Source organism: Heterocephalus glaber, unplaced genomic scaffold (assembly GCF_053883595.1).
Source record: "Heterocephalus glaber isolate CG9 unplaced genomic scaffold, H.glaber_assembly_v1.0 deba00001586, whole genome shotgun sequence".
Classification (NCBI taxonomy): Eukaryota; Metazoa; Chordata; class Mammalia; order Rodentia; family Bathyergidae; genus Heterocephalus; species Heterocephalus glaber.
In genome coordinates this window covers 81915-103500 of record NW_028258364.1, presented here as the reverse complement: position 1 = coordinate 103500, position 21586 = coordinate 81915, and the positions used below count along the sequence as shown (strand labels likewise).

The 21586-nt window shown below is 37.8% G+C and overlaps 1 protein-coding gene across 1 annotated transcript in view; it reads left to right on the top strand.

The window, feature by feature from the left end:
- Pde5a (phosphodiesterase 5A) overlaps window positions 1-21586 on the top strand; it is a 144511-nt gene that overhangs the window by 103130 nt on the left and 19795 nt on the right. Inside the window, 3 exon segments of the mRNA XM_087193237.1 lie at window positions 9084-9230; window positions 13895-14020; window positions 17161-17255. Of these exon segments, the coding sequence (XP_087049363.1) occupies window positions 9084-9230; window positions 13895-14020; window positions 17161-17255 (368 nt within the window).

Below are 21586 nucleotides of genomic sequence, written 5' to 3'. Positions count from 1 at the left end.
AGCCCATCAGAATCACAGCAGACTTCTCCACACAAACCATCAAGGCAAGAAGAGCTTGGAGTGACATATTCCAAGCCCTAAAAGAAAACAACCTCCAACCCAGATTGATGTACCCTGCAAAACTATCTTTCAAAATGGATGGAGAAATAAGATACTTTCATGACAAAGAGCACCTTAGGAACTTCGTGAATACCAAACTAGCACTGCAAAGAATTTTACACAATAGCCTAGGAACAGACATTGAGGATCACAACCCCATGAAGCCCAGCAGAATGGACGCATCTGGCATGACAGGAAATTAAATGTAAAGGAGGAGAACCCAATAAAAAGAAAAAGTCATGACAATGATAAGTCAATATGTTTCAGTTATAACCATGGATGTTAATGGTCTCAATTCACCAATCAAAAGAAACAGACTGGCAGAATGGGTCAAGAAGCAAAATCCAACAATATGCAGCATATAAGAAACACACTTAATTCAAAAGGAAACTCATAGACTGAAAGTTAAAGGGTGGAAAACAATACTGCATGTGACAGCAACCCGAAAAAAAGCAGGAGTAGCTATCCTCTTGGCAGATCAAGTAGATTTCAAACCAACACTGATTAAGAGAGATGAAGAAGGACACTACATCCTTGCAAAGGGAAGAATCTGAGAGGAAGAGATGACAATCATAAATATCTATGCACCAAACACTAGTGCACCCAACTATATAAAACAAATACTAACACACATGAAAAGTCATATATGCACTAATACAATTGTAGTGGGGGACCTCAACACCCCACTGTCACAAATAGGTAGATCAACTAGACTAAAAGTAAGGAATGAAATACTAGAACTCAATCGAACTCTTGAACAAATGAACTTAACAGATATTTACAGAGTCTTCCACCCCACAAAATCAGAATACACATTCTTCTCAGCTGTGCATGGGTCATTCTCCAAAATAGACCACATACTCACACATAGAACATGTTTAAGTCAGTGCAAAGGAATTGAAGTTATCCCCTGTACATTATCAGACTATAGTGGGATGAAATTGGAGATCCATACCAAAAGAAACAAAAAATTTCATAAACATGTGGAAATTGAACAACACACTTCTGAATAACCAATGGATCACAGAGGAAATGAAAGAAGAAATCAGACAGTTCCTTCAATTAAATCACAATGACAATACAACATATCGGAATCTATGGGACACAATGAAAGCAGTCTTATGAGGGAAATTCATAGCAGTGAATATGCATATTAGGAAAACAGAATGAGCCCAATTAAACAACCTGATGCTGAACCTCAAGCTTCTAGAAAAAGAAGAGCAGGACAACCTCAAAGCTCATACAAGGGAGGAAATTATAAAGATCAGAGGAGAAATCAATGCAATGGAGACTAAGAGAACGATACAAAAACTCAATGATACCAAGAGTTGGTTCTTTGAAAGAATCAACAAAATTGACAAACCTTTAGCCAACCTTGTCAGAAAAAGGAAAGAAAAGGCCCAAATCCATGCAATTAGGAATGAAAAGGGTGAAAGACCCAGCAGAAATCCAGATGATCATCAATACCTACTTCCAGAACCTATACGCCAATAAGATGGACAACACAGAAGAAATGGACAGATTCCTAGATACATATGAATTACCAAAGTTGAACGAAGAAGACCTAAACATTCTGAACAACCCAGTATCAACCAATGAAATTGAAAATGTAATTAAAAACTTATCAACTAAGAAAAGCCCAGGCCCTGATGGCTTCACTGCTGAATTCTACAAGACATTTAGAGAGGAACTGCTGCCACTACTGTTTAAACTCTTCAATGAAATTGAAAGGGAAGCAATACTCCCAAATTCATTCCTGGAAGCAAGCATCACCTGGATCCCCAAAGCAGAGAAAGACCCAACCAAAAAAGAGAACTATAGGCCAATCTCACTAATGAACATAGATGCAAAAATCCTTAATAAGATACTGGCAAACAGAATGCAGAAGATCATCAAGAAGATCATACACCCTGATCAAGTGGGATTCATCCCAGGGATGCAGGGATGGTTCAATATACGAAAATCAATTAATGTAATACACTATATCCATAGAGCCAAGGACAAAAACCATATGATTATCTCCATAGATGCAGAAAAAGCATTTGACAAAATCCAACATGCATTTATGATAAAAACTCTACAAAAGATTGGAATAGATGGTCTCTACCTCAAACAGATAGAAGCCATCTATGAAAAGCCAACAGCCAATATCATACTAAATGGTCACAAACTGAAATCCTTCACACTCAAATCAGGAACAAGACAAGAATGTCTACTGCCACCACTCCTGTTCAATATAGTTCTGGAAACATTAGCCACGGCAATTAGACAAGAGAAAGAAATAAAAGGAATAATGATAGGTAATGAAGAAGTCAACTTGTCATTATTTGCAGCTGACATGATACTCTATATAGAAGACCCCAAGAACTCCACCAAAAGTCTTCTAGACTTAATAACCAAATTCAGACAAGTAGCTGGTTACAAGGTCAGCACACGAAAATCAATAGCTTTCCTCTACATGAATGACAGACTCACTGAGAGAGAAACAGGGCAAATAATTCCTTTCACAGTAGCATCCAAAATACTGAAATACCTAGGAATCATCCTAACAAAAGAAATCAAAGACTTCTCTGAAAACTATGGCACCCTGAAAAGAGAGATTGAAGAGGATATCAGATAATGGGCAGACATCCCCTGTTCCTGGGTAGGAAGGATTAATAGAGTGAAAATGGCCATACTTCCAAAACTGCTATATAGATTTCATCCAATTCCAATTGAGATCCCAGCAGCATACTTCATAGAACTTGAGAAAACAGTCCAAAAATTCATTTGGAGCAAGAAGAGACCCAGAACAGCAAAAACAATTCTAGGTAAGAGAGACATGGCAGGGGGTATCACAATCCCCAACCTGAAACTCTACTACAAAGCTACTGTGATAAAAACAGCAAGGTACTGGCAAAGAAACAGACTTGAGGACCAGTGGAACAGATTAGAAGATGCAGAAACAATGCCAGACACACTCAGCCATCTCATCTTCGACAAAGGAGCCAAACACCCTCACTGGAGGAAAGATAGCCTCTTTAATAAATGGTGCTGGAAAAATTGGACTTCAACTTGCCAAAGATTAAAACTAGACCTATATCTCTCACCATGCACTCAACTAAAATCAAAATGGATTAAAAATCTCAATATTAAAATAGAAACTCTGAACCAGTTGGAACAGAGGTTGGGTAGAACCCTTGAAGACATCGGTGTAGGAAAAGATTTTATGAACAAAACCTCAGTTGCTCGTGAACTAGCACCAATAATCAACAAATGGGATCTCTTCTTATTAAAAAGTTTCTGCACAGCAAGAGAAACCACCAGCAGTGTGAAGAGACAACCCACAATGTGGGAAAAAATCTTCACCTGCTCTTCCTCATACAAAGGCCTACTATCTTGAATCTATAAAGAACTTAAAAAGATCAGACCTCCCAAATTTAAAGACCCAATCCAAAAATGGGCATCTGAAATGAAGAGACATTTCTCAGACAAAGAAGTAGAAATAGCAAATAAATACATGAAAAAATGTTCAATATCACTGGTCATTCGAGAGATGCAAATGAAAACAACACTGAGATTCCACTTCACTCCAGAAAGAATGGCTGCTATCATGAAATCAACCAATAACAAATGCTGGTGGGCCTGTGGGGAAAGAGGAACCCTGCTCCACTGCTGGTGGGAGTGTAGACTGGTGCAACCACTGTGGAAATCAGTATGGAGATACCTCAAAGACCCAGGACTGGAAGTCCCATTTGACCCCGCTATTCCACTGCTGGGGATCTTCCCCAAAGAATTAAAAGAATCATACCACAGTGATATATGTGCACCCATGTTCAGAGCAGCACAGTTTGTAATAGCTAAAACTTGGAAACAGCCCAAATGCCCATCAACTGGAGACTGGATAAAGAAAATGTGGGGGTTTTTTTTTATAAAATGGAGTACTACTCAGCCATCAAAAATGAGAAATTAGAGACATCTATAGCTAAGTGGATGCACATTGAGGCAATACTCTTAAGTGAAATAAATAGGACACACGTGTAAATACCAAATAGTTTCTCTGGTGTGAAAAACTGAAAGTGTAAATAAGGATGAAATGTATAATAGGTAATGTGAAATAGGAAGAAAAGGGGCAAAGGGGAAGGAAGTGGGAGGGCTAGGGGAAAGGGTAGAAGGGAATGGGATTAATATGAGAAAATGGAAAAATAGGAACAAAATCTTTGTAAATAGGGAGGACTGGAGGGGTTGAAGGGAGGGCTGGGCAAGGGTGAAAAATAAGAACCAAGAGAGACTATGTGAAGGTGCAAATTTCCAATGATGAATGTCATTATATTTTATACCTAAAATGTACCAATGATTAGAATGAATAATCAATAATGTAAAATAGGAAGAAAAGGTCCAAAGGGGTAGGGGTAGTAGGAGGACAGGGGAAAGGAAAAAATGATGAGAAATGGAAAAAATGGAAATAAAGTCTTTGTAAATAGGGAAGGGTGGAGAGGGTGAAGGGAGGGCTAGGAATGGGAAAAAAGTAAGAACCAAGATGCATTATGTAAAGGTACAATTCCCAATGAGAAATGTAATTGTCTTGTATACCTACAATGTACCAATAAAAGAAATTAATACAAAAAAAGAATGATGAAATAAAAGACTCAAGGTGAAAAATATGTATATGTGTTTTTAATGCAGCTGCTGAATGCCATCCTACAGAAAGGTGGGGATCTTCACTACCAGAAGCAGCACATCACACCTTAATAATAGTATGTGTTTGGGTTTCAACTTGTTCAGTGCAGTTATAAGCAATGATTGAGAGAAGATGTGTTTTAATGTACTATAAATCATGGACCTCATTTCAGTGGATTTGGCAATTATATTTCTTTAGATTCCAGCATTTTAAGAATTGTCATCATGGGAGATGAAACTTGGGTCTATAGTTATGATCCTGACCAAAGTTCAGAGTTCTCAGATGAAATCAATTAAGCTCTCCTGGTATGAAAAAAGCAAATGTTAATCAAGATCTAACCTCAAAGTGATGTTGATTGTATTTTTGACCTTGATGGAATTGTTCATGGGGAGTTTGTACCCAGAAACACTACTGGGAATTCTGAATATTATAAAGGCCTGTTAAGCGTTTAAGAAACCATATGTATAGAAAATGACCCGAGGAGTGAGCAAACAGTTTTATCCTCCATCATGACAATGCTCTATGTCACGTGTCATTTCTAGTACAGCAATTTCTGTCAATAAAAACATCATGATGTGTCCACATCCATCTTTTTCACTGGATTGGACTCTTCCCCAAAATCAAATTACCATGAAAGGTAAGCATTTTCAATTGATTCAGGACATCAAGGCAGCCATGACAGTGCAAGAAGACACAAGTGCAAGAGGTCTTCCAGAACTGCTTCAGAAGGTGGCAAGAATGATAAGATAAATGTGCTCAAAGAGAGGGAGAGAAAACAGATTTTTTTAAACTTAAGTAGTCATTGTTTAAATTTCAGTTTTTGATTGTACTTCGTGTGTGTGTGTGTGTGTGTGTGTGTGTGTGTGTGTGTGTACCACTAATCTGTTTGGTAAGTTGAGTCTTTAATCCAATGCGTTTTGTCTATTTTTTTTGCATTCCAAATTTTGTTAATTTGACACAAATTGAAACTATAGCTGTACGAGTGCCTAACCATATTTGAATTAAGCAACACAATATCTAAACACTGCTACCTGAAACTTCATAGGTGTTGTACTATCATATAAAGACATAGGCAGCACTTAATGGTATTAGATGGCATTATAGTTGCAGGGGTTTTGAACTGTATATTTCAACATGTATATATTTCTATTTATATACCTTATTATTATACAGAATCTTTAAACTGTGTCATTTCTGTTAGTCTAAGATCATAACCCAGTAAATTATAGTTTCCTGAAAAGAATCAAATTTAAAAATCTCACCTTGCATATTCTAACACATAAAGCCTATATTAAAAGGAGAAGCTATGCAATTCTAGAATTGCATAAACATATCCTATCTTAGAAATACCACATACTTTGTTCCCTGCTATTAGCAAAGTGTACAATACTTTGTTTTATGAAATGGTAAGCAAGAATAATAGGTAATAATACCTTTTACTTAAAATCACCTTTATCCTAAGTCTCTCCAAAGCCAACATAAAGTTGAATTTCCATGTGATGATCAAGGAAGCAGATTATAAGAGTTGTAAAATATTTCTGATTTTCTCATGCCTCATTAGTAATCAGTTCCACCATTCTGAACCTCTGCATCACTGACCACTAGGCTCTTAACGAAAATGTTTCTATGTCCCCACTGGGCCTGCTCAGGAAGTTTGAGTCGTGGTGTAATGTGACAAGCAAGGCTGAGAATTAATGCAGAATGGAGAGAGGCATGGGCTAGTTGGCTGCTGTATCCTGCAGCTTGTAGAATGTACTTTGTGGAAGGAGAGAAAGAAAATTTCCTGCCATAAGAATAATGATGCCCTAAGGGGAAAAATAAACATCTGTTCTCTTGTCTGGCAAATACATTTAGGGAAAGCAGCTGTTGCGTGCTTTGAGTTAAAAGGTGGGCTTCTTCCACCTCCACACTTTCCAAAGTCACATAGCTGCTTCATCTCTAATGCTAGAAGCCAGCGTAAACCACTGAGGCCTTTCTCTAAAATTTTCATTTTTCTCTTTCCCTGCTTCAGCCCATAGAACTGACTTTAGAAAATGCATATTTCCTTGTGAATTTTAGTCTTGGGGAAAGATTCTTAAGAGTGTGAACTTTCACTGAAACCTTAAACAGGTCTGGTGTATTTAGGTGAAATCTGAAGGGCAACTTGAGCAGGGGGTGATGTACAAGTACCCTCAAATTTATAGGGAAATCTGTAACTCTTGATACCTCTGTGAGATATTATTATTTTGACTTTTTTTACTCACAAAAGCTGAAGGTAAAAGCAGAGTAGTGACATCTCGGATACTCATAGGAAATCTAAGAGTTTGGAAACCTGGTTCCAATTTCTTAATATTTCTTTTCTCTGCCCCAAAATAAAAGCCTCTTTTTATCAGATTAATCTCAGCCTGATCCAGTTAAAACACTTTAAAAAGTGCTGACAGGGTCTGCGGTCCAGGGATGGAGGAATGGGGTTCCTGCAAATTCCAGGGCCCACAAGGCCCAGCAGTAATCTAGGAGAGAACCTTTATGGGCTCTGCTTGTTCTGAGGGAGCCAGGACTCCTTGGCCTCAGCCAGTGGCTGCTTCATGGAAACAGAGCTCAATATGACCTAATATTTCAGGAGAAGCTGGAGATTTGTTGTTAAATTCTTCCAATTTTTAAACAGTATAAAAGATTCAGTAATTTAATAAAAATCAATACCAAAGAAAACAAATTGAGATGCCCTTGCCAGGTCTGCCAGTTGTCTAACACAGATTAATGAACTTCATCCTCCTAAGATTTGGGACTTTAAAAATACAATCTATTGAGTCAAATTAAGCAAAGAAGATGAGATTTTATTTCCTCCCGTTCATTTAATAAATAGTCAAAAAATACTAAAACTATTCATCAGTAGTCACAATTACAAAAGTACATAAGATGCAACCTTGCCTATAGATCCCAGTGTGGTCTTGGAGAAAGGAAGATGTAAGTTCTGGTAAAATGAATGTGATTCAGCAGGGAGGAGCTAGCTGTGAGGTGCTCTTGATCCTTATTTGGATAGAAACTGGGCCATAGGAAAGGACTCTATTGGTTAAAAAGAGTAGGCACTTACAGAAAAATCTGCAGGTATAAAGGAAGCATTGATGAAAAAAAGTGCAGCATGTTTGAAAAAATGTAGATATTTGCTACAATTAATTAACTGTAAAATCAAAACCAAGGATTTCAATTAAGAAGCATATCCCTCTCCAGAAATCAAAACCAGTTTCTCAAGGCCCATCCCAGAGCTACTAAATGAAAATCTCCAAGTTAGTGGTTGTATTAGGCACCACAGGTGTCTCATGATCAGGCCTGGGCAAAGCAAATGTGGTGCAGACAAGCTCTGGTTATCTGCAGAGGAGAGACTGTGTCAACATGAGAGCTGGCCAGCCTGCCTGGACTAGAGACCTGGCTCCATCCCATACCTAACGCAGCTACCATGGGCAAGCAAATGAATTTCTTTGTGCTTCAGTTTCTGTGCCTCAAAAAAATGAACCTAGAGTATCCACTTCCTAAGATTGGCCTGAAAATGAAATGTAAATGTTTGGAATATTATCTGTATCTTGCTCATTACTTGACTCTCAGCTTCTAGCACTGGAGCAGTTCCAGAATATCTACTCCATAAATATGTATTGACTGAATCAAGCCAGGAAGGTATAAAAGGGCTGGATCTTTGGGGTTACTGTTATAGGTATAATACCAGGATGGCAACTTTCTCCTTTCCTCTGCCTACCTCAGCTGGAACTATATTAGTTACCCGATATGGCTCAGTTTATTTAAAAAAAAAAAAAAAAAAACCACTTTTAAAAAATGAGTAATAAAAGATTTCTAGAGTATTGCATTTGTTTTGGGCAGATCTCCATTACTGTGACAAAATACATAATATAATCAGTTTTTAAAAGTGGAAAGGTTTATTTTAGCCTTTGGTTTTAGAGTTTTCAGTCTGTGATCAGTTGCCTCTTTGGGGGACCTGTGGCAAGGCAGTACATCACGGCGGGAAACATGAAGTGGAGCTAGTTGCTCAGGAAGTGGAAAAGGAGAAAAGGGGCCAGGGTTTCAATATCCCCATCAAGGCCACACCCTCAGTGACTTCATTTCCTCTCACTAGGCTCTGTCCGATCCTCGACTTTCTTGTAAAACCATGCTGGAGACCACAAACTTTTAATTTTTGGGCCTTTAGAGGTCATTTTATATCCCCAGTATAGTAACATTGAAAAGCAAAACTAAATACAGTGTGCTGTTTCCCTGTAGCTAAGTAAAAAAGCTTTGTAAATCACCACTGCCCTTAATTAACAGCTTTATTTCTTTTCTTCTTCTCATCTTGCCTTAGGCTGCTGTGGTACCATCTGCCCAGACCCTTAAAATTACTGACTTCAGCTTCAGTGACTTTGAGCTGTCGGATCTGGAAACAGCACTGTGCACAATTCGGATGTTCACTGACCTCAACCTTGTGCAGAACTTCCAGATGAAATATGAGGTAGGAGGCAGTGATGTCCTGTGGAAAGGGCACATGCGCTCACATGGTGTGTATGTGTGCCTGTAAGAGAGAATTAGCTTTGGACACGTATGGAATATAGGGATATTTACATTTCAGTGACTACTGTACTGTCATCTCATGCAAGCTATCAACCAGTAAAAAGACATTTATCGGGCTCCTGCCACATATCAAGCCCCAGGTCAAAGAGTAAAGAAGCATGTTGCTAACAGCAAGAGCAGAGGCAGGGTCACAGGACACATCAGCCAGTCGAGGATGAGGGTGATTAGAAGAGAAACTGGAGAGGAAATGAAGAACCAGATTATATAGAACTTTGTAAGCCATTCAGAGAAATTTGGATTTCATCCTGAAAATAATGTGAATCACTGAGGAATTCTAAGCAGGGAAGTAACATGATCCAGTTGCAGAGATTGTGATAACAATGTACAAAGAAGGACCAAAACAGAGGGAGCTGCTCTGGCAGTGAGGGAGTACAGGCACTTGATGTGAGGCCAGACTCTTAGCTGGAACAGGGTCACCTGGGATGAACATGAAAACTTATTTATACCTGTTGGTTGCCTTAATTGCCTCTCAGAAAATAGCAAGACTTAAATCAATACCTTGTAATATTGGTTTGGAGATATTCGAGAATTCTGTTTTGTCTCGTAACAGCTGGGTATAGAGAATCAAAGAGTAAGGGTGCCCTGGATGTGATGATGCACACTTATAATCCTAGCTGCTCAGGAGGTGGATTGCAAGTTCAAGACCAGCCTGGGCAACTTAGCAAACCTTGCTCCAAAACAGGCTGAGGATGTGGCTCAAAAGTAGAGCAATTGTCTATCATGCAACCACCAGGCCTTTGGTTTGATTGCTAGTACTGAAAAAAAAAAAAAGAATAAAAAGAATAAGAAAGGCCAGGCCTGCTAGCACACTCTGAGAGGCTGAGGCAGGAAGACTACAAGTTCAAATTCAACCTGGGCAACTTACTGACTTAGTAAAACCCTGTCTCAAAATAAAAAATATAAAGAGCCTTCTATGGGAAGGCCCTGAGTTCAATACCACCACCAAAAAACAAACAAACAGAAAAAGGACAGAAAGGGCTGTCTAGAACAATAATTCAGCAACCTTGCCTGTAAAGTTTTGGGGGGTTTTTTTAATCAGTTGCCTATCTGTTCTCCGTGTACATATTTCCTATTTGGAAATTTAAGTATCTTGAAACCTTCCACTATTTAGCTTTCTATTAATTTATACAAGAAAATTTCATTCAGTGCCCTCTGTATGCTCAGCATTGTTTCACATTTCCACCATGTCCTTATTCTAAAAGACCTTTCATTTAGGAAAGAAAACTAAGGGTGAATAAACATTGCTAAAATTAACATAGCTTCATATAGTACTACTGGAGATGAGGTCTAGTTCTTTTTAAAATTTGACCAGTTTGTATTACTCTTTCTTGAATCAAAACCACAAACAACTGTCCATGGACTAATAATACTTCCCTCTTGTTATTTACTTATTTTAACAAGCTCTTGGGAAAGGTCTTTTGATTGTTATTGCTATCCCCATTTTATAAGTGAAGAAATCAAGGCAGCATGGTGCAGTAGAAAAGCAATGGATTTTGAGTCACAAATGTTCCAGTGATCAGCTTTTATTCCCTTGGCGATTAATCTCTCATATTCTCCATTTCCTTCTCTGTGAATTAGAGTTAATGGTGTTACTTCCTGATGTGAGGCCCATGACATCTATTCATCTATGTGATATTTCTATGCAAGTGTATACTTGTGTCTGATATTCTGCTTAATACACAGGTGTAGAGCACATGTCAGTTATCCCATTTAGAGGCCAGATTTTACTATGGCTGTCACCACCATCATATTTTTCTGTGGTATGCTATAGGGCTCACTTTTTAAAGCCTCTTCTGTTAATGGGGTGAAGATCTCATTTACAGCTGTCAGAATCTCAATGTCTAATAGCATCTCTGTTCCTTTTCATTTCTTTTGAGAGCTCCCACACTGGAAACTTGTAATAATTCTCTCGAAAGGTTGAAATGGCCTGCCCAGAAATAAGTTGATTTCTTATTTGCCTTTTAGATAGCATTTGAGGGTTGAATAAGGAAGATAATCACTCAGAGCTTCTGTAACAATCTTTATTCTTAACTTTTCTTGGATTTTTATCTTTAGAAAAATATTTCTTCTTAATGTCTAATTTATCTACTTTCCTTTTTTTGTTTGAATAAACACTATTCCAACTCCAGGCCCCATCGGCCTGACCATTTGATTGGTCTTCTTGCCTTACTGCCTCTTCTGTTTTGTTTATTTCTGGTATTATTATCAGTATAATTTTAAGATGATACAATTAAAATGCTATTGCTAGAGAGGATGTTAACATCATGAAGCTGCCCCGGTAAAAGGTATTTCATATTGAAAAGTAGAGCTTTAAATCTCCACTTGTCTTCAGAATCTTGAGTTACTCTGTAATGCTCACAGCCATGCCTCTTGCCAATCTCTGAAGCAGAGTCTTGTCTCTGGTCCAACAAGTCTGCATGTGCTGCTTATTTTCAACTTCTGTCTTTTATGTGCATTATCCTCTCAATTATGTCCACTGCATTTTACACCACCATATACTGCTCTCTTCTTTCTTTAAAGCCTGACTCAAAAATCTCTGCAGGAGAGCTCTAGGATTGACATTGTGCCTTTTGCACTACTGTTTGCAGTTCATAAATTCGTGCTCCCAATGTTATGTTGATTTCTGTAGTTATACACACACTTCTCTTATATTCACTGGATTGGGTTTCTAGGAAGGCACTGAGCTCTGTTTAGTTTCTTTCTTCTCTTGTTCATATGACATCTTGAGGGTGCCAGTCAGGGAAGCCTCCACAACTGTTGAAGACTCCGTATTATTGAAGGCACTCTCTAGAGCCATCTAATCTATGCTGCAAATGACTGCTCCATAGTCCTGTGCAAAATCCCATGTTACCACCCATCTCAGGGTTGCCAGATATATACAAGCTAACCTGAATTTTCCTGTGTGCTGTTGAGACCATCCTGATAATAGTACTTTAAACTGTACTTAGATGTAATTACCAACTATTGTAGACATTAAGTGTCCGATTCCATTAAGTCCATTTTAAGATGTGTAGTACAGTAGCCTATCTGGAATTACGTTTCATACAGTCAATTTGGTCATTCAGATTTTATAGCATATATATTTAGTTATCTATACTATATTAAATATATAGCATATATTTAATTATCTATAAATTTCGAAGTAACAGAAAGATGTCCGTATGTTAAATTTCTGAGGAATTTTTTTTATTGCTTTAATGAATCACAAGTAATTTTCTACAGGATACCATTGTAGTTTCTAAACATATCAAAGAAAACTTACAAATTTTCCTTAAATTTCTCCTGGAAAGATTAATCTGTCATCCTCATGACAGACTGTATGCAGAAATGGTCAAACCTGCACTATACTTGGGGTGAATACATGTCAGTCTTAGGCAAGAAGAAAGTTTCTACTTGAAATACAACTCAGAGCGTGAAAGGTCAGGGGACACCCATGTTCTTCATCATTAGAACTCCCTAGGAACTAAGTTACAAAACAGGGACAAAAAAGACCTAAAAAGCAAAGGAAAGATGGGAAAGCACTGATTTCCTGCCAAATCCGCTTTACCCAGTTTCTAGCAACCATGATGAAGCCTTGGTTGTGGCCTCCTTCCATAGCTAGCCACAGTGTGCTGAATGCTGGCAAATGAAAATCCCTTACCCTTTCACTTTTTCTACTCCCCTGTGCAGTGCTCTTTGTGTTTGGAGCATACACAGTGATATATGCAGGGAGAAGCACAGATTTATTTTTACAAAATCCCAAAAGTATAGAAAATTATTCAGATTTGAAAAGAGATAGAGTCTGATGCTAAAACAGAGACAGACTAACCATGCTTTGGGTCCATGAGTCCGTAGGGATTTTACTTAATACAGCACTTAAAAGTTGAGTTAAACCCAGCTGTGGGACTTGCTGATCAATCTGGTCTTTTGTCGTCTACCCCTACCACCTTTTAAAGTACATTTTTTCCATATGGGGCCCCAGGCTTTATTTTTCATATGCTATCTTAAAATTTTTACTCCTTTATAGCCAAGAAGTAACTGTGTTTAATACTTCAGCATAGTTTAAAAGGACAAAAATCTAACGGTGGTGTTAGGACTTGCAGCTCCAATTTGTCCTTGCACATGTGCTGTCTCCCTTGTCCCCAGTCCACCCTCAGAGCCTTCCGCTTGAACACTTTTGCAAGTGCACAACTTGGGAACATGAAGAACTTGTTCTCTAAAGGTGAATTAATACATATGTGATTTTCTAGACTCTCCTAATTGAGGATACAGGGACATAATATCTTGTAAAAAGCTAGTCAGTGTCCTTCCCATGCCAAAAATACCTTTCTGGGAGGTGTTGTGTATGTTCCATCTAATTTAGCATGCAGAGCTCTGGAGTCAAACTGCTCAAATTTGAATTTGGGCCCCACCCCCAAGTTACCTCAGCTGTTAAAGGCTCAAACTGCTACTGCCTTCCTCACAGTCACAAGGATGAAATGTGAATGTTTTGTACTGTGCCTGTGAGACAGGTGGTGTGTGATAAGTGTTGACAGCTATTGTTTCCTTGTATTTTATGTCCTAAAGGTTCTTTGCAGATGGATTCTAAGTGTTAAGAAGAATTATCGAAAGAACGTTGCCTATCACAATTGGAGGCATGCCTTTAATACAGCTCAGTGCATGTTTGCTGCCCTAAAAGCTGGCAAAATCCAGGTACTTTTTACAGACTCTCATCTTGAAGATATTTTATTACCTAGCAATAAAACATAGAGCATGTTCTTTCAAGTTTTTTTAATGTGCACTAATGTTCATTGGAAATAACTTACTACTATTGACACAGCAAATCATTTGTTAAAGAAGATTAATATGACAAAATATTTAGTTGCTAACTTTCTTTCATATATAATATGCATGACATGGGCTGGGGATTTAGCTCAGTGGTTTCGCCGCCTGCTGTGCAAGCGCAAGGATCCAAGTTCGATCCCCGGTACCAAAAAAAAAAAAAATATGCATGACATTTTAGAAATTTTTAAAATAACTTCATGTTGTATTTTAGTATATGTGCTGCTGAAGTGAGCACTTCATGTTGTATTTTAATTGTCTTTGGGAAAATAAAAATTTCCCTCAGAAAATGAGTATATATTGCTCATGTTCACCTTCAACCTGTTCTATAGTAGCATTCTTCAAAAACCACCCAAGTCCCGAACTTGGCTTTGTGGGAGGCCCAGGGTTCTCCATGGTATTTTCTCGGGACCACTCACACACTTTTACTATTTCAAAGAAAAGGTTTTGTTTTCATATACATTGATCAGAGGCTGTTTAAAAGGAAGATCAATGCAGAAAACATTCAAGTAATTCGTTCCTTTCCAGGCCACATTTTATCCATAGCTCTGTCCTTAGATTCTAACTTCAGTGGGAATCAACTAGTTATTCTAGGTAAGTGATTCCAGACATCTATCATGTAACTGCTTCAATTCAGAATTTCTCTGCTCTTTTTAAAAAATAAATTCTAAAAATGTTATCTCTATTGCATTTTGTAACTGACTAATTCTAATAGAAGTGATTGGGCTGGGAGTAACTCATTGGTGAAGTGCTTGCCTAGTATGTGCAAGGCCCTGGGTTCCATCACCTTCCATTAACCAATAAACAAACAAATTATTGTCCAAGAATTGAAACAACATGGTACTATTTTCCTGCCATAACAAACATTTATAAAAAATAGAATAAACTTGTTTGGAGTATGCAGAGGTTATGAGGATTATCACTGTGAAAAATTGCCCTTGCTTTTTATAAAAAATAATAAATTGATAATTTTTGTGTATGCTTTAAAACCTATTTACAGCACTGAGAATCCCAGCAGAATAGAGCTGACATGATGATTTAACTTGTGTTTTCTTACTAATAGAGGGGAACAAGTATAGATAACACAAATGGCAGATATTAAAATATAACCTATGTTTGGTCTGGAAATACATAATGCAACTTTTGAAAGCCAAACTTTTATTCCTAACCATCTTCTATTGTTTTGTGTAATAGTCACATCATCTGCATTCCTTTGAGGAAACTACTCCCAGCAAATAGTAAAGCACAATCTACAGGGAACCAAAAGAGAAAAAGCAATTATTTAAAGCTTATTATGATTTTTCCACATACATATACTTAAGAATTAGTGATATTGGGGCTGGTCATGTAGCTCAGTGGTAGAACACTTGCCTAGCATATGTTAGGCCCTGGGTTTGATCCCTAGCACAGAAAAAAAAATGTTGTGATTTTACTGTAAGTAGACAGATTATTCTTTGATGAGGCATTTCAGCTTTGTCGGTTGATAAATGACATTTGCAGTAATCCCATTGTGAAAGACAAAGTACAGCTGATTCCTACAGAATAGGAGTCTAGAGTGAATCCTTTGTGACTACATAGATGTACATAAAGCTTTGAGAAAACCAAAAATAGATTACTGAAAAAAAAATTGGAAAATGCCCTTTGCCAAAACGTGTATTTTTCTTTTCTTTTTCCATTAAGTTTATTGGTCCATTTTAGGTGTACAATACAATTACATTCATCATTGGGATCTTGTACCTTTACATGACGTATCTTGGTTCTTATTTTTTCCCCGTTCCCCTGCCCTCCCTTCACTCTTCCACCCTTCCTATTTACAAAGACTTTGTTTCCATGGTTTTCCTTTTCTCATATTTTTTCTTTTCCCTTCTTTTCTTTCCCCTACCTCTTCTACTTCCCCTACTCCTTTAGACCTTTTCTTCCTGTTTCACAATATCAATTATACATGTTGATCCTTATTTACACTTTTAGTTTTTCACACCAGAAACTATTAGGTGTTTGCACATGTGTGTCCTATTTATTTCACTTAAGAGTATGGCCTCACTGTGCATCCACTTAGCTATAAATGTCTCTAGTTTCTCATTCTTTATGGCTGAGTAGTGCTCCATTTTATTTAAAAAAAAACAACCATATCTTCTTTATCCAGTCTCCAGTTGATGGGCAATTGGGCTGTTTCTAAGTTTTAGCTATTACAAACTGTGCAGCAAAAAAAACATGGGTACTCATATATCACTGTGGTAGGATTCTTTTAATTCTTTTTGAAAGATACCCTGCCGAAGAATAGGTGGGTCAAATGGAATTTCTAATCCTAATTTTTTGAGGTATCTCCATATTGATTTCCACAGTGGTTGCACCGGTCTGCAATCCCAACAACAATGGAGAAGGGTTCCTTTCTCCCCACAACGCCGCCAGCATTTGATACTGGTTGATTCCTTGATAGCAGCCATTCTTTCTGGGGTGAGATGGAATCTCAGTGTTATTTTCATCTGCATCTCTCCAATGACCAGTGATGTTGAACATTTTTTCATATGTTTATTTGCTGCTTTTACTTCTTTGTTTGAGAAATGTCTGTTCATTTCAGATGCCTATTTTTGAATTGGGTCTTTATATTTGGAAGGTCTGATTTTTTTGAATTCTTTATATATTCTAGATAGTAGTCCTTTGTCTGAGGAACAGCATTTGAAATTTTTTTCCAACATTGTAGGTTGTCTCTTAGCTCTGTTGGTGGTTTCTCTTGCACTGCAGAAGCTTTTTAATAAAATGAGATCCCAGTTGTTGATTTTTTGTGCTAGTTCCCATGCTACTGAAGGTTTGTTCATAAAGTTTTTTCCTATGCCAATGTGTTGAAGAGTTCTACCTAACTTATCTTCCAGCAAGTTTATTGTTTCTGTTTTAATATATAGATCTCTAATCTGCTTCAATTTTAGTTTAGTGCATGGTGAAAGATAGGGGTCTAGTTTTAATCTTGCCAAAATGTATATTTTTCTTTTCCTCCAATGCATCTGACCATACAGAACAAACTGACAGACCTGGAGATACTTGCATTGCTGATTGCTACGCTCAGCCACGATTTGGATCACCGTGGTGTGAACAACTCATATATCCAGCGGTAAGATGATTTACCGACTTGAACAAGAAAATATTTCCTTTAAATTGTAGGGCTGTGTTTTTAAAATTAAAGCCACAGAGGAAGAAATTGATGGTTCAAAATTTTAATTGATCAAGCTCCCATAACTACTCTGGTTATATTTAATGGAAATGGAAAAAATAATGTGAGTTTAATACTAAGTTGATCATGTTTAAGGCCTGAAGTTTAAAAAATACCTAAAAGACTTAAAATCTTCTTAGTAAATTATTAAGACTTATTTAGAGGGAGTAGAATTTCACCCTGAGATAGAAAAATAGTATTTGGGAATTGCTTAGCATGGTCCCACTCACTGAGTAAAAGTTTGGTGGAAAGAGGTTTTGGATCCTAATAGAGACGCTAGGACATAGTATCGGAGAACTTGGGCTTTGTATTCAGTTTTGGATTCAAATCCCAGCTCTGCCACCCAGTTCTTGGGTGGTCTTGGGCAAGAGTGCTAACTTCTTTATAGCTTAATTTTCTGATCTGTAAATTGAAGTGATTCCAACACTTGGGAGGCTGAGTTCAATGCCAGCCTGAACAACATAGTGAGCTCAAGGTTAGTCTGAACTACACAGCAAGGCTCTGTCTCAAAAAAAAACAAAGGGGGTTGGTATAAATATTAAGAGACTGCACACATCAGTACCAAGCAGAAGGCCCATTGTATACTGTTACAACCTAGCAACCAATCCTGCAGGTAGTTGCGTCAGCATCATTTGTAGAGTTTGAGAGTAAGACACTAACCCTTTGGACAAGAGTTTCAAACTGAAAGGACCACGCTTAAGTAGTATCTGTGATGATAACTGAGATAATAAGGCAAAATCAGTTTTCGTCAAAAGTTTGAGCCGCTGTGACACTTTTATTGTCTTACAGCTATGTGGTTAAGTCTTTAAAAAGTGGTTAAATGGCTTCCTACCTAACATCTTTTTAAATATGCAAATGATTCAACTAGTAGGTAGATCTCTTAAGGAAACCACAGGTGTCTGTTATCTTGAGGACGTTTCAGAAAGCCCTCTAATCACAGTGCCTTTATCTAAATAAACAGAAAACTTCATGTAAAGGGAATTGTAGTAATGTAACAGCTATGTCCTATGCTGAGCTTTGATGGGAAAAGATGGCTCTTGTCTAAGTACCACAGTCTGGTTGTTTCCTCTTGAAAGCCTAAATGTTTTGAAGAACTGACTGGGTAACATGTCCTTTGTCTGTGCTTGGTCATGTGATTGCGATCCTGAGCCTCACATAGGCACTAAGAGCCATTATGGAAGGGAAAATCATATCCAAAGATTTATCGCATCGTCAAGCCACATAGTGTGGCGTTTCATAATTAGCATGACCTAAAAGATCAGAGTGAGCATGGGCCATGACCCTCCCTGGCTTGAAACTGAACCCCACATTATTAGTAGTAGTATATGGACTGTTAGTGTGTAGATTGTGCAACATGCTGTGTTACTCTGTATAGTGAAGAAGAAAGAAAAACAACACTCAACTATTTTTTCCTTTGTTTATTTAAAAATAATTATCCAGAAAAAAACATCTGGAGAAACGTCATCTTCTCTCTTAAAAGAAAAAAAGTCCTGGGAACAAGGTCATAGATTGCAGAATCTTGCACCACAAAGCAGACTTCAACCAAGTAATAATAACTTTTTGTTTAAATTAAAGTGGTTTTGGAGACTTTTATTTCTTCTTACATCCCTGTGGTTTGAGTAGAAGAAACCAAGAATTTTTCCAGACATTTTTAAAAATTTTCCTTACTGGTAAATGAATGATAACTTATTGTAGGATTTTCTTAGCCAGGGGATTCTTGAGAGAATAAAAGTACCATCAACATTCCCATATAAAGTACTATCTTCTATAAAAGGTACTGTGTCCAGGATTCATCAAATGTTTAAACTAATATGTAAAGAAAACTAATTCTTAAATGCGATGATGGTTAGCCCAATTAGTGGCAGGTGGCTCACACTGACTAAAGATGAAATGTCAGAGGGTGGAAGTTAAATAGAAGTTAAAGACCCTGTTGATGGAGGGCCAGAAAATGAAATAGTGCATCTTACATTTGGTATAGTAAAAACCAAGGACCCACTGCTATATGTAATAAAGAAATTGTTTAGGAAGAAAGATGAAAATTAAACTACAGGGTAAAGGGGTAGAAATTAAAATCACAGAGCTTAATTAGAAATCTTTGATACCAATCCAGGTGAGAAACAAAGAGATGGAAGAAGAAAAACAAATCTGTTAACATTGAACAGTTTATTATATGCATGAAAGGAGAAAAAAAATGATGACTTCTAGTCCAAGAATGTGGCTCGGTGGTGGTGCTGTTGGTGAAAGCAGAAGAGCAGGAAAGTTAGGCCTGTGTGTTGGGAGAGAGAAAGGAGGAGGGCAAGGATGATGGGTAAAGGTGGTTTGGCAGAGGGCAGATAATAAACGGGTTGGCCGACAGAAGAGGCTAAATCATCCAGTAAATTTATTTTCAAGATTAGAAGTGGCATAAAACCAGAAAAATAATATTTCCACAGTCAAGCTGTGGGTGTCTGGTTGAACTCGTTCTATGCCTGGTCTTCTCTGGTCTTGATGAAGGAGCAGGAGGGAGCTGGGGCCCTGGGTGGCACAGTGGAATTGAGGGTCTGCAGCGTGAGAGACTTACAGTCACAAGTTGCAAAGTTCAAACTATGTAGGAACTTACCGAGGAGTGAGGTAATTGCTGAGGTCACGAGAAACTGGAGATCTGAATATGAATAAAGTGAAAGTTCGAGCCAGGCATAAGCCTGAAATCCCAGCTACTTGGAGTCAAAAGAATGGCAAGTTGTGGCCAGCCTGGGCTAGTTCGTGAGATGCTCTTAAAAAATACCAAGGGCTAGGAATCAAGCTCAGTGGTAGAGCATTTGCCTAGCGTGCATGAAGCCTTAGATTCAGTCCTCACCACTGGAGGGGGAAAAGTGCAAGTTTAGTCAGAATGTCATAGTAATAGCAATAGACGCTATACCTAAATATACTCCTTACCATGTAACAGTTGGAACTCTTTAGTCCTTCACAGCCTTGCAGTGTCTGTGGTGGTTATGATGGATAAAATTTGATTTACATCAGATGCCTCCGTTCAAAGTCTGATTCCTTCTCTCATGTGACCTCACACTAGTCATTTAAACTCTATCCCTGTTTCCTTCTCTGTATAATGAGAGTCCTCATCTCAGGATTTTTGTTAGGACTAGAGGAATACAAATGTGAAATGCTTGGAATACTTAGCAAATACTCTTCAGAGTTTAGCTGTTTTCATAGGAGTTGCTTGAAATGATAGATAGAACTTCAAGATCTTGCCTTGTGCTATTGTGGATTAAGGAAGAAGAGCCAAGATACTATGCCTAGTGGCACCCAGTAGTGTGGTACAAAGTGAGCCCATGTCTGTTGTTGATGTGAAAAAAGGCAATGATTAGTGTAAAGAGATCAAAGAAATTTAGGGTCAAAAAGTTAAATGAATTATTGGCTTGAATGGCTATGGCATCATTATGATTCCAGAGAATGGGAAAAGGAAGGCAAAATGGCCAAAGAAGACAGTAGATTTGGAGAGAAATAATGATGTGAAGAACTAAGTGGGGTTGACGTAGGTTGCAGTGCAATTGTAGAGATCTGAGCACAGGGTAATAATGTGAATGAGAAGTATCACAGTGTTAGTGTTGGAGAAAGGGAAAGACTAGCATGGCATGATCATTTTTCTCACAGGACTTTTATTTTTTTTCAATTGATTTCAAAGGCTTTCTGTTTCTACAATATTGGTCTGGCTTCTATGTGGGTATCCTGTTTTAATATTTAGATCTTTAATCTATTTTGATTTTAGTTTAGAGCATGGCGAGAGATATAGGTCTAGTTTTAATCTTTGGCAAGTTGAAACTCAATTTTTCCAGCACCATTTATTAAAGAGGTTATCTTTCTTCCAGTGAGGGTGTTTGGCTCCTTTGTCGAAGATGAGGTGGCTGAGTGTGTCTGGTGTTGTTTCTGCATCTTCTAATCTGTTCCACTGATGCCAATCTTAGAGATGGACCTATGTTGTGTAGGATGGAGGTAAATGGAGAGTGTGCTGGTCCATTAACACTCATTGACATCAGTGGGAACAAAATCCAGCAGCAGTGGTGATTTAAATAGGTCTTTCTGGTGCAACTTCAAATAGTGAGGCAATGCAGCCTTGTGTTTAAAAGAGTGAAAAGCAACAGGATGTTGAGTACATTGGTTTCCATGCATATTTTTGTAAACAGGAAATCTGAGGCATTTGTCACCCTTTTATTGATTCATAAATCTGTATTTTTAGAATGCAAGTAAAGACAAAC